This window comes from Sinocyclocheilus rhinocerous, unplaced genomic scaffold (assembly GCF_001515625.1).
Source record: "Sinocyclocheilus rhinocerous isolate Xijiao unplaced genomic scaffold, SAMN03320098_v1.1 scaffold1307, whole genome shotgun sequence".
Lineage (NCBI taxonomy): Eukaryota > Metazoa > Chordata > Actinopteri > Cypriniformes > Cyprinidae > Sinocyclocheilus > Sinocyclocheilus rhinocerous.
In genome coordinates this window covers 247,223-262,278 of record NW_015631048.1, presented here as the reverse complement: position 1 = coordinate 262,278, position 15,056 = coordinate 247,223, and the positions used below count along the sequence as shown (strand labels likewise).

The window sequence follows — 15,056 nt, the reverse complement described above, 5'->3', positions numbered from 1 at the left end:
CGTACATAGGATGTGTGTTCGACTTAAAACCGATCAGTGTTTGACATCAAAGTACCTCGAGAGCGTTTCGAAAGCATAACCGTCTGTATGGTACTTTGATGTCATACACCGATCGGTCTGCACACGCAAACAAAGCCAAAACCTAGATATTTTAGGCAATATAGAAATCCTGGCCAGGACGCGTCCTGGGAAAATGGCATGTATGGTCACCCTACTCAGTGTCTGTGTTTTTATTTGTCTATGTCTGAGTTTTACTCACTATTTCATGGCCTATACGTGGTTGTGCGGATTTTGCAGCAGAAGGCGTGTCTGGGGAGGGAGCAGCTGAATTTGCCTTGGGGAGCTCATAAACACCAGCATTTCTCATAGGTGACTGTACCATGTGACTCCTAAACGAGCTGCTTTAAAGAGCGGCCCGACCTGTTGAGAAACATCACAGGTAATCACAGGTCATGTGAGAAAGCGCCATCCAGACTGTCAGCACAGGAGATCGATGACACTGGAAACAGTCTGCGGCTTCTCCATGGCGAGCAGAGGCAGCTTCACCAGCTCAGAGTTCTCAGAGGAGGAACCGGACAGGAGTCTTCAAGGGTTCGAGGAGCTGGACAGCAGTGACGGCAGCAGCTCGACGAGTTGTTACCCCAACAGCGCCCTAAGCGAGCCAGAAGAGAGACAGAGCAAGAAACGCAGCAGGCCGGTGCGCTCCAAAGCACGCAGAGTGGCAGCCAACGTGAGAGAGAGGAAACGCATCGTGGATTATAACCAGGCCTTCAACGCGCTCCGGGTGGCTCTGCATCACGACCTGAGCGGAAAGAGGCTGTCGAAGATCGCCACGCTCCAGAGGGCCATCAATCGGATCTCGGCTTTGTCAGTCTTCCTCACTAACAACCCACCAGCAAGTGTGGGGAAATCCTGCAGCCCCATTGAGTGTCACGGTCAGCCGGGCGGCTTGTGGCAGGAGCCGTCGCCGTCGCCTCCTGTCCGCCTCGAATCCCAGAGCTTCCTATCCTGGCACCAGCCGCTCAGCCATCATATACAAAACCCCTTGCACAGACTGTCCTCAGAGCAACACGCTTTCACGGGCCCCGCTTGTCCGCCGTCCCCTCACTACCTGTGTTTCTCTCCTGACGCCCAGGTTTACCCTTCTAGCGATATGGCAAGCTCATCCAGGTATGGACGGATAAGTGATGTTGGAGCATATCAGCCAGGAGTTTGGGGCTCTTGTGGCCCAAATCATATGGACAATTATGCGGAACCACTGCAGACGCTCCCTCTGTCCTGGCACATGGGCTACCTACAGGACACTGGGCCTCAGCACTGCTACAACACACTGTGATACACACTCATGCACCAGGACTCCTGAGACTGAGAGAACTGAGAAAAATCACTGCCAACACCTGTAAACAGGTGCATTTCTGGTTACCGTTTGGTAACATTGTACATATTTTGAATGTAATTACAAATAGTGTTAAATGCATTAAGAGAAATGTATATGTAATGAGCAAATTATATGTGATTTGCAAAAGTATTGCATTAGTAAACAGAGGACAAGAAACGTTTGTACAAAAAAATCTCCTTGTGCATTTAGATGTTTGCATTTCACCTTTGTAATAAAATATGCAAAACAGTAACACACTGACTCGTCTTCATGCCAAAGTTAAGCATTTAGAGAAAATTTCTGTTTACGTAGGTAGCAATTAAGTGCATTATGTGTTTGTGTGCATGCAAAGACAAAGTCTGTTCCCTTCTACTCATTTTTGAAAAATGGAGCTTTGATCTTGCGTGAACTGCTCATTCTTTTCATAACAGGATGTAAAAACATTCTGATGTAGCAAGGTTTAGCAGGAATCTCATTCATGCTTTAGTCTCGATGAGTTTATGTGCACATTAGCATTTTCAGTATTTATTAAGCAGATCATTTAAACTTAATTCAGAATGATTTACACCATATTATTTTCAGTCTCAAATGGCTTTCCTTGTATTTTCACATTTAGAATTTATTCATTAAGCACATACTTGTTTTATCCAAAGCAACTTAAAAAAAAAAAAAGAGCAATACACAAATCGATTGTAAGCATGTAACATGAAAAGTGCTAAAATACAAAGCTTCCAAGCTTGCTCAGAGTAGTACAAGCTAAAACAGAGAGGAAAAAGTTGAAAAGCATCATTTGTATTTTTTTATTATTTTAAATATATCTTTTTTATTATATAGACCATGCATCAATGTAATTGCTAAAATACAAAATTGCTCAATTGATAAAAACAAAATTTTTTAGTACTCACTAAAATAGAGGAAAAAAATACAGTTAAAGTATTTTTTATATTATTTTAAAAAATATTTCTTAATACATAGCAATGCTAATACTTTTAGAATGCATCAACATGCACTCTAGTTTTCAAGCTGTCAGTTTTTTATTTACACCCATTTATTTTAGCTATGTATCAGTGCAACTTACTTGTAGTTGTATTATTATTATTATTCGTAATATATTTTTAAACATTAAGTGTGATGTTTTATGTTATTTATCAATGAATGTTTTAACAATGCCATATGTCCCTTTTTAATAATTCTGAGGCAGTCATGGACTGTCCATTGTTCTTGTTAAATAAATATTAAATAAATGTAATAATTCAGTCAAGCGCTGATGGAAAAGGTGAGGGACTTGCCTGTTCGGGTGGATATGTAAAGATCATTCCACTAGCGAAGAATAGTGGAGGTACAGTAAATGTTTGAATATAGTTTTTGAAATATGAGTGGGACCCTCAGGTGAGGGCCATCCTCAGAGTAGATCAATCTAAACACTGTTAATATTAGACCATTAGCATGTGCTTGGGGACAGATTTATGACCTCACAGGAAGGAAGTGCAAGCTCTACCCAAAGAGAGAGAGAGAGAAAATCTCCCTTGGTCTCTTTCCGGCAGCCCCGTGGCGACTGATGGTGCGCGGGGACTTTCATGGGGAGACCTGCAGGTGTGTCCGATCGGGCTACACAAACAAGAATGAGGGTGAGAGAGAGGAAGGGACGGATTGATTGTCTTCCTCTTATTTCATCCACAGACATGAATCATGGAAATCCCTGACTCACGCCAAACGTGCTGACTGACGTTGACGATGAATGTGTTGAGTGATAGTGACAACATGTCTGTCGTCCTGCCTGTTGTGGCAGCGGGCCAGTCAGGCTTCATTTGAACACATCAGCAGGTTTACGTGTTGTTTTCTGCGGTGAGCAAATCTTTCCCGTCAATCCGGACATTGCTCATTTGATCCAATGCATTTGTCATATCTGTCAGATTAAGATCTGTAAACAGTTTCAATCGCAGCAGGTAAAATAATCACCTGCTCAATGGAGGCATTTGGACACTAGAGGGCAGCACATTATTTGTGCGGACTGGACAAAGGCAGGACTTTAACATAGTACAAAATAGAATCTTTTATTATTAGCCATTATTAGGAAAAAAGTTGCTTATTAACCTTTCCTGTAAAAGTTACATGCACTTTTAGAAATAATGCCTCAATTCCTTTTTTTGGAATCCTCAATTATCACATGATAATTTTACAGCTAAAATATAGTAGTCAACATTTGAAGTGGATCAAAAAAGTTCATCAAAGTTGTCCTAAGACAAGAACGGGTATTTTGGTTTTAGGACAACTTTGATGAAAGGTTTTGATCCACTTCACATGTTGACTACTGTAGTACAGCGCTTTTATAAAATAATATGCTTCACATTTCTACAAAATTACTTTTGCAGTGATCATCATTTTAAAGTATTGTGCCGGAGTTTAACTTCTACTGAAGAAATGCCGCATGCACATACTTTTAGCAGAACAATGGTTGAACGGGAAGGGTTAAAATATAAGATTGCTTAGTAAAAACCATGTAAAAAAAAAAATTATAATAAAAAAAATTCACAATACAACCAGGACGTATGGAGGTCCGTTTCTGCCATGGGCTAAAAAAAAATAAAAAAAGGTAATTGTGACTTTTTTTGCCTCACAATTTGGACTTTTTTCGCAATTCTGATTTTTAAAAAAAATCGAGACATAAACTCACAAGACATAAACTGAGACATAAACTCACAATTCTGACTTTTTTAGTTTTTTGTTTTGCAAAAATAATTGCGACTTTTAATCTCACAGTTCTGACATTTTCTTTTTCTTTTTTTGTTTTGCCATTGTGAGTTTATATCTTGCCATTCTGACTTTATATCTTGCAGTTCTGACTTAACATCTCGCAATTTGCACAAAAATAAATAGATAAATAAATTGTGAGATGAACTCAGAATTGTGAGGGAAAAAGTAACAATTAGTTATTTCTTTTTACATTTTTATCCTATGGTGGAAACAAGCTTCCATAAGGAAAAGACAATGCAGTTAATTGTAATGATTTAAGTGCTTTCTAGTGCAGCTCAGACAGATGAATGAACTCATGAGCATTTGTTATGCAGAGATTTAAATACAGTGAGTCATCCATGGCACAATAACACCTTTCACTAATAAACTTCACCAACTTCAAACCCACGCTGATCAGCCAGGCCAGGCCGGGCCGGGCCGCACCGCCCCCATGACGCCTGCCATAGGTACTGTTGACAGGAGAATGTGCAGGGGAGCACATGCCAAGACACTGAGCACAGAGAGAGAGAGAGATGGCAGATGACTCACCTGTAGCCTCTCTACTGCTTGCTAATGATGGAAGACACATTCACATGTACACACAAAGGACAAAGCTGCAGGCAGTTAAAGCGTGATAGCAGAGGTTAGTGTTTATGACCGTTTTGATTGGGTTCTGGCACTTTCATGGACACAGATTTGGTTTTGGACCAGAGTAGAGGCATGTAATTAGAACAATGCTCTGGGACAGTGTCCGTGATCTGCCAGTGTTGGCACGTAATGTGCTGTTCATTTGGATATTCATGTCATATGCTGTGATCTGCCTCCTGACTATCATCCACACACATACACCACCAGCAGGTGGTAACAGAACACCACCACTGAAAGAGCTGCTTCCAAACCAACTGCTGTATTGTGTTTAACCCTGTACAGCAACCTAGACAATTTGAATGTTTTGACATATAAATTTGCATATGTGTTTTTTCTGTTGATATATTTTATGATATACATGTTTGGTAAGAGAATATGGAGCTCACATTTGAGGAAGGAAAAAAAAACAGCTTTTCACAGGCTCAAACAGAGCAAATATATACAATTTGGTACTGTTACTGATATTTAATTTGTATGACCAAAAAGTAAGATGAAATTCTGAGATGTACTGTAAGCTTGTAACATAAATCAGTGAGATTTTCATTATAGTATAAAACTACTTACATAAAATGCATACACAATACACATCAGTTGTCACACTGTATCTCCCAAAAATATGTCTTAGTAAGATGATATTTAAATGTTTAGTTTTATGATCAAAGCTCTTTTTTTCATATAATGCAATGCAATACAATGAGAGATGTACAAATAAATGTTCCTCAAAACCCTAAGGTATCATATTTTATCACTTTAACATGGTTATGCTAAAAAATTATGTAAACTTGATTATCCATATCTGAAAAAGTTTTCCTCTTGAAATAATCCTAACAATCTTACATTTATTCCTTAGTTTACATAAAAATATCAGTAAAGATTTCATAGCAAAAAGACACATGTACCACAACCTGAAGGGGGTTTCTAGAATTCTACTAAAAGGTCTATACTTGCTAAAAAAAAAGTATCAGTCAGATGACAGAAGGCATGTAGATTGTGTATAATATGTTCAAATATGATAAAGCAGACTTTATGGGATTAATAGCATCCTGTGATGAAAATGGTTTTATTTTGGAATAAAATAGTAGACTCTTTGTTTTTGCACTCACTAATTTCATAGCTAACCTTTTATCTATTATAAATAAAATCAAATTTTCACACTTTTTGCATAATTTGACAAAATTATAGCTTTAATAGATATGATGCACACACAAAAATATTCAGTATAAAACTGTTGTAAAATATTCTGGATGGTGGAATTGACATCATAAACATGGGACAATCATACATTTTTCAAAAATGTATAATTTTCATCACAACGCATATTTAAATTTAAATTAAATCCTATTTGTATGATAGATTTTCATAAGTCAGGGAGCAGTACTGAGGTGAAACAATAAAATCTTTACATAAAAGCCTTCTGAAAAGCAGCAAAAGTAAATAAAACCTTGAAAAAAGTTTCCAATACTTTCACCTAAGAAAAAGAAAAAGCTGAAATCTACCCCACCAACATGTACATTTTACATTTTTGGCAGATGCATTCATCCAAAGCGATTAGCTAAAGGAACACCTCATTCTACTGCCAAAAAACTTTCTCCACTGCTCTTAAAAGCATGAAATTAATATACATTTATGGCTTAGCTGACTGGTTTAAATATTCTTTGAAAGGAGTGTGCATGAGCAAAGATATCAGTATTGTGTCCATCAAGCAACTGCAATTGAGGTCTATTGGAATGCTACAGATAGCTTTCTCCTACAGAGCCCCTAGGCAGAAATATTATAGACTCACCACAGTCAGACAAAATCAGGATTTCCCACAATCCCCTGAGCATTTATATAGTTGTTTATCTATCATACTGAGTTAAATGTCAGCGGTTAACACAGCTTTGAGTGTCAGGCCTGGGAAGCGCAATAACTGATCTCTGCAGTGATTTCTGCTGTCTGCTCTGTTGAATTTGCTCACTGCAGGGATTATGAGAAATTCAGCCCCTCAAGTTCTGTCCACGTCAAGTGCTGTCTCTCGCTTCCTCTCTTTCATCATATTTCTCTTTTTTTCCGCATCATTGCCCCTTTCCTCATCCTAAACTCTTATGTAAACTCTTCCAGTTTATCTCATCAGTTCAGTCTCAAACATCTCTTGAATTTGTACTTGAGGTTTCTATATAAACTAATTTTTATGCAGACTGATAGTTCTGACAGAAAAATACCATTAAACCTCAGAGCTGATCTGCATGAAAATCTATTTATCCAAAGAAAACTGACTGGGTTTTTATCAGACCATAACCTTGACCGTTTGACCCCTTTATACAGACTCTGCTGTGGAGAAAAACAAAAATAATCTGTATTTGGGAAGATCACAACATTTGATTTTGATTTTTTTTACAGTGTTTTTCCCAATCTGAATTTCTGAGGGCTAGTATTTGGTTTAATCTGAGGGTTATATGGGGGTTATTTGAATTTCAGACTATTTGCACAATATGCAGAAACAAAGATTCATTGTTGTTTTTGTAAATAAAATTGTTTCAAACATTCCATTTTCTATTATAGAGACTGATGGCACGAATTACGGAAATTCACACATCAGGGGGCTTATAGTGCCAATGATGTGGTGTTCATAAAACATAACATAATCACCAACATAAATATGGCAGGCTACAAACTCCTCTTGAAATCCCCTTTCTATGCAGCGCTCTTCTCGCACTGCTGAAAGAGTTTGACACAAAGAGAGAATGGACCCGTGGAGAGAGATTCTCATCAGCATGAGCATCAGTTAATGAATCAATCTCATGTTAACATGCAAATCTCACTCATCAAAGACATCAGTGCAAGCCTGGCACTTTCAAACACCCAAATCCCAGCAGTTCAGTATTGTTATCACATAACCATTAATGAAAATGATCATTGTATGTGCGTTAAAAAGCCATCTGTTTTATTAGCTAATCATAATCGCCGTCTGTATTAATCTTGTAGTCGTTTTAGATTGAAAAATTCATCCCTACCAGGTCAGATCATGTCCATTTTGAAAGCCGATTACAGATTTACTGAATCTAAACAACAAATAACTCTTTTGGATTGTGTTCTGGATAAGTTATGAGTCTCACATATATTGGTATGTTTTTAAATTCGGGGTTTTTGTTCACAAAATGAATTCTTTTGCATCATCAAGTACCCTGTCAAGCTCTTGCCTTTCCAGGAATAAACATTAAAACATGTTATCTGTCTGGATAACCTTTACTAAACATGTTAAATGCCACAACAGGTACACACATACATTGATGATAAAGAGAACCACACTATTTTGCGGCTGGGTAGCAATACTGATGGCAAACTTCTCATCCAAACATTAATTAAATGAGTCTGTGGATGCTGTCAGAGTCTAATTACAGCTCAGACGCATTCATTAACATCTCATCTCTGACACAGGGGTTTGTATGGGCCTTTCTGGCTCGTACAGCCCATCCCAGGAGGTTCTTTAAAACTAGTATTCACAGCAGGACTTAGAAATGGGTCATTCTCAGGAAATGAGATGAATATTTTTATCACTTCATTTGAAAAGGTTACTGCTGAACTTTCATATATTCTAATCTCTGTCTCAAGGCCAAGGCCGAAACCAACACAGACCCTGGAGGACCACCATTGGGGAATTAAAATCAATCATGACTATATTCAGAATCCCATTAATTATATCAGCGGGAGGATCATACATCACACAAATGGTACCTTTTTCTGAGCATGTCCTTAAAACATTTAATAGCAGTATTCACAGCACAAGTGCAATAGGATGAAAGAAACAGCGGCTCAGGCTGGTGCTCAGGTTAATCAAATTCACTAAACTAATCAAGACATTTTTGAGTCAGTAAAATTGAAAGTCAAAGACCAAATGAAATTGGAAGGAAAAATGGACTGATAAGATTACAGGTAAACTGAGTCAGTGTCAAAAAGACGGATCACCTCTGGACTTTTCAGAGATGAAAAACAACATTTGAGAAACTTTTTATTTGAGTTCCTTCCCACAGTGGCTTTAAAATTAAGAAACTAATATTGCGAGACTAATTGAAAGAAAATTGAGAGACTAATACACAACACAAAACAATCTATAATTTCTATATTTATTTTGCACTACAGTATACATCAAATACTATATAATTGCCTTTTCCTTATGACAGGGCCTGCTTTAATTCTATTATCATTTATTAAAAAGTTTCATTGCTCAGTTCATCTCTATTCTGTGTTAAATGTGCAAAAAAGACTGAAACAGACAGACAGCTGTCCATAATTTCATCCTGGAGATGTTTGTATCCATCATTAGAGAAGTGTGCATATGGCATCTGTTGGATGCTGAAATCAAGGAGCCAAGACCTCTATTGTCCTTCCCCCAGCTTTCTGTTGATAACCCAAGAGTGACATATCAGTTACCTCATTTCTGCCTTCCACGGCTAATGAAGCAGATGCGATGGCCTTTTAATTAGAGTCGGAGAGAAACGGTTGTATCATTAAGACAAGTTTGCCACCTTGAGGTATGATTAGCATTTCCACACCATTAACCCATTAGATGGGTCCGCACATGAGCAAAACGTCTGCAGTTAAACACAGCGAGTTTTATTATTACAGATACCACTGATTTCTGACATTAGCTCACTAGATATTTGACTTTTTGAAAGCTGTCATGAATTATGACAACTTAATTACACTTACTCCTAATATAGTCATTCAGAACACACACACACACACACACACACATATATATACATACATATATTTCATGAATGATTTCATTATTAAATTTATGATATTATATATTAAATATTTTGTATGTATATGTGTGTATTTTATACATATAAGATTATTATACTGAAATATACTGTACCGATATAAAGAAGCAAAAACAAAACAAAAAAAAACAGCAACAAATTCTGCATTTTATGTATGTTTATGCATATTCGAGCACTGCATCATTTCTCTAGTACCCGTATTGATTCAAGAGTCTGATGCGCTTTGAATGCGGAGCTCACTAGGTTTCAGAATAGAGCTAAAATGTTCAATCAAAGGAAAAACAAAGCTTGTGTCGTTCCTGAAATAAGCATTCTGCATTGATTAGAACATTTATGGTCACAGCTTGTTCATGAATTTAGAATTGTTGCTCTTTTATTGACAACATGCTCCCAGTAAACAACACAACATGTCTCATTCATTGATTCTGTTCTCAGAAGCCCTAATGAGCCGCTAGAGCTGAAACTTTGTGGTTCCTTTGAAGGAAACAAAACAAACACGGTTCCTGAAATACGAATGGCCATTCAATGTCCCTATACTACTGCTAACAGCTGAAACAGTTTTTAGATTCTGAGAGGAGAGATGATGTTTGCCAAGCTGGTATACTGAGTCTTAAGTGGCAGAGAAAATTACCTACTAACTGCCCTATATTTAATATGTTATTTTTGTGTTGCTTGCCCATACAAAACTCACCACTACGATGCTACAGTATTTAAATGTTTGTCACGGCATTGCCACATGGTTACTAGGCTTTTTAGGTGGTTTCCAGGTTGTTCAATGTTCTAAATGAGAATCTAACTGAAATCATCATGCTAACTAAACAAATATCATAAGATTCTCGGTTAGAATGGGGTAATTCAACCTCAGACTAAATGTTTCAGACTGGAATTTTGATCTTTTATTCATTTTATTGTCTACCAGCCAAAAATCGTATCCAATCGTATGCAATCCAAGCAAAAAATCGTATCCAATCCAAGCAAAATTTGAGGTATCATTCATGTATGCAGCACAAATGGTGTGGGAAAGTTACAAATAGGTTAGGGGTTTATATTAGCAATAGTAAAAGAGAAGCTGGCCTTGGCAGCACTAATTAATTATACACAATATGTAAAAATATTGTAGGGTGTCTTGTGAAGGGCACACCTCTTCTGCAGCAGGTGAAATCACAGATCATTTTTAACGAAGGTCAGTTTCCTTCTAGACCCTGTCACAGAACATGGCTCATTAATAGAACATGAAATGTCATGCAGATTTTTCATGCTGACACACTGAATGCCTAAATGTGTCTACATATGGCACAGAACCACACATGAGACTTTGGCACATGCTAAATATGAAAAATCAAACATGGCACAAGATGCTGCATGCAGCATATAACTACAAACAACCCCTAAATAGCACACAGCTCACAAACAGTCTGAATAACAACTCATTATAAATACAAAAATTAGAGTTTATCTACAAACAAACTCAATATTGACTTCACAGACAAAACAAGATTACCTGCTGTTCAACAGACTGTACAATTTTTGATAAAGTTATAAATAATCAAAACAATAACATCACTGTCAAGGCTAATAAACAAACCACAGGCGTAGATATAGTCTACTGCACACAAATATAGAAGGAAGGAAACATCAGATAACGGATGGGGAAACAAGATGAATAGACAGTAATGAACAGCAAAAAGATGAAAAGTGAGTGAGAAGAATGAACTGGACCAGAGTTGAGGAGGACAGACTGTGGATAATTGAGTCTTATGGGCTTTTCACACTTGAAACTGTCAAACAAGGGTCATCTTAACTCTTGGTACAGGGTCCAAAACAATTGTCAAGCGTCAAATTAGAGTTAAAAACTGACTTTGGCGAGTTTTTGACAGTTGCTCGGTAACGTTATTAGAAATTGTAAAATGATACATGGATTAAATTGAATTGTAAGAATGATGACATGCACAATTAAATCTAAGACATACAAATCATCAACTAAAAATAAAATCTTCACATATACATACATACTGTACATACTACATACATATACACACCAAGACAGAACAGATCTCAATTGCTCCCGTTATAAATCAACAAAGCTGTCTACACTGCAAGTTTGTGACATGGCTTAAATGAATTATGCAAATTATTAGACTTTATTATTTGTCAGGCAGCTCAGTGAGTTTGTCACTTTGTGAAAGAAGATGTCAAAACTGGCATCCAGCGTGGATGCTAATTATAGGAGCCCTCATTAGTATTATGGCAGGACCATTTGAATGGATAATCGGGGACTCAGATTCACGCAATGTTCAGCACACTGCAAATATGCATCTTAATAGTTGCTGTCACAAAGCGTGATAAGTCATTAGTCTGTGATTTTGTCCCTGAATGTTTAGCAGAGCTGGGCTCTCTCAGAGGAATTTAGCCTTTTCACTTTTAATACTGTGTTTTTGTCACTACAGCATGATGGCTGTTCTTTAGGAAAGGAAAAGGGCATGAGAGGATTATCAGTCATAGTTGACAACTTTCATGAACTCCCATCACTGTGTGGGACAGCGACTGCAAACATCCCAGCAGCCCCCATTGTGATTGAATCATGAAGGACAACAAAGAAGAGAATAAGAAAGAAAAAGAATAACAGCATGTGTCACAATCGCTGGAAATGCTGTACAGTTATGACTGAGGAAATACAGTTTTAATAAACTCTACCTTCAGCCAATCAAATTTCCTTTAATAAAAAAGGCAAGTGAGATGGAAAATATTTATAGCTAGTTCCACGAAGGCATAAAATGAAAACTGTGGTTGCATGCAAAGAGATTAGAGCGCTGCCGCCCTGACAGCCGAAGAATGATGGGAGATTGAATCTGATATACTAATACCCAGTTGAAATTTGGTATGGTAGTGCTTGCATTGTTTTAAACATTTGTTTAAATAAACAAATAAATAAAACTTGCCAAAGATTGCCTGAAATGCAAGTTACTTGATATTACAAGGCCTATGGCCAAAGCACAGTTTAAATGTACAGGGTTTACAGGAATAGTTCAGTCCATCAATTAATTAATTAATTTTGTATTCATTAATCTTGTGAAAGGAAAAGCTACGTTTATGAGAAACAGAAACTAATCCATCCCTAAGGCATTTTTAACTTCAAACCTTTGCTTCCGGCTAATATACAAGTCCTCTTATCCATAATAATGCTTTCACCAGTGGAAAAAATAATATAATTTAAATCAGGAGAGAAATAACTGATCAAACACAGTTAACAAGCAAAAAAAAAAAGAGTCTAAAACAGTTCTAAACAAATATGTTGGTGGATTTTGATGTGAGAGGACAACAAGGAATGGACTTTTTCACTGGAGGAAGAATTATTACGGATTTATGGACGTTTTAAAATTAAAACATTAAAAATAGTGATGGAAGTTTGTGCCATGTGGATTACTTGTGGATTTTTGTGATGTTTTTATCAGCTGTCTTGACGGCACCCATTCACTGCAAAGGATCCATTGGTGAGTACATTTTCAGCTATTTTTCATTTTAGGGTGTACTGTTCCTTTAAATGTAAGGGGCTCCTCTTCAAATAAATGTGTGTACATGAAATATTGATCTAAGTTTAAACTATTTTATCATTTTAGTCAATCATGATTGAGTATCCCAGAGAGACGTATAATAAATAATTATTTTGTGATTATATATACATTCATATAATTTTATTTACTGAAATCTGAGATTTAAAAAAGTATGAAGTAGCCATAACAGGTAAATATAATCTCAGGTGCTGCTCTTCTTCATCACTCCATGGATTTTTCTCTGTAATGGATGACTGTAGTCTCTACATCTGTCTAAATGCTGTATCATGTCAGAAACCAGCGTTGGATGTGGCTACTTCTTGGAGATAACAGAGTTCATACATTACCCCCATATGGCTCATGCACAAATCACACATGTGAATTATCTGTTCTGCTTGTCATAACATTGGATTTATGAGCTATAATCAATCAGTAGCTGCTATCAGAGGACCCGGGTTCCTCTTCTTTCATGGCTAAAATGGATTATGTGATCGATGGCTTCACTAAGATGAGAAAACTACAACAACAGAGCAGACGATACCATATCTTTTCTCCTGGGGCTTCAGCTACGTGTCCAGCCAAACTGCTGTAAACATAAAGCAGAAATTATTTATTCTTTTTGCTCTTGCACTAAAAACTGAACAAAAAAATTCTGGAATAAACACAGCATCTGCATATCATAATTATGTTCATTTGTAATTTGCTTTATTCTGTTCTTACTTGCATGCATTCTATTAACCATTACTTTCTAGTTCCAAGTAATGAATTTCTGTAGTAATGTAATCTCTTAATTGAAGTGCACATAGTATCAGTAAATCAATATAACATTGACAAGAGTGTGTGCGTGTCAGCAAATTCATTTGCCATTTCACTGGTGTCCATCGTCTACATTGTCCTCAATATGAGGCCATTAATCAGAGAGAACAGATCTGTCAGGTAGTTGTGTCATGTCTATGTCATTCAATCCTCTGATCCAAGGTCACCGTCGAAGCAGCCAAGAAGAATAAGTGCAGAACTGAAATGGCGATGCATGAGGTCTGATTCACACTCAAGAGTATAACGATTGGCTTCACTATCACTGGCAAAATGACCACACTTTTACTGTCATATAAAAGGGATAGTTTAGCAAAAAATGAATGAGATTTCAGAAGGCAGGATTTCAGTGTATTTCGTAAGCTGGTTGCAACCCAGGCTCTTTGGAAAAATGTGACATGGTGACATTTCTGATATTACAATGTTTCGTATGTGTTTAGCAACTTTCAAAAGTGAAATGTCTAGTGTGTGGCATGTTAATTTTTCCCAAAACAGATGAATGTGATCAGAGCCGATCCTCCTTATACGCAAAATATGCAAGCTGCGTAGGGCCCCCGAAACACCAGGGGGCCCCCTTGTTCTCAAAGATGATTTAATTTTAGTTTAGTTTTTGAATTTGGCCAGCGGTTATGAAAACATGAATGATCATTTCTTTTAATGAAATGATCTTTCTACGTAAAAATCAGTCAAATCATGTAATGTGAATGTCGTACAGTCTTGCACGAGACAAAAAAAACGAGTTGAAAGCGTACCGAGCAGCGGAAGAGACACTGTTTCTCAAGCGCTTTCCGCGAGCGCGATTCGAGATGGAGTGAAACACGGACAAATGCGTTTCATTCATTCGTTCATAACCACTCATACCCCACTCCACAGTGAAAATAAGTCTTTATTAATCAATAATCTGCCCCTGTAATCATAATTTGTGTGAACAGAAATAAAAGTTGTTGGTGTTGTACTGCCAACAGTGTTCATTTCATCTGGAAACCGCAATAAATTGTACGTTTTTTGGAGCTTTACAAAAATGTACTTTAGGTAGAGGTATGTTTTTCAAATGAGCTTAGATTGGTTTATTCACAACACAGCACAGTCTTATTGCGTAACTAGATTAATGTTTTTTGGGGTGAACTACTCCTTTATCACATCTGAAATGTTTCCTCATTTTACACT

The 15,056-nt window shown here is 37.1% G+C and overlaps 1 protein-coding gene across 1 annotated transcript; it reads left to right on the top strand.

The window, feature by feature from the left end:
• Positions 1 to 450: 450 nt before the first annotated feature.
• LOC107741134 (class A basic helix-loop-helix protein 9-like) lies at positions 451 to 1,541 on the top strand. The gene has a single exon (XM_016553728.1). It carries the CDS (start codon positions 494 to 496, stop codon positions 1,334 to 1,336), a length of 843 nt encoding a protein of 280 aa, XP_016409214.1. The 5' UTR covers positions 451 to 493; the 3' UTR covers positions 1,337 to 1,541.
• Positions 1,542 to 15,056: the final 13,515 nt, after the last annotated feature.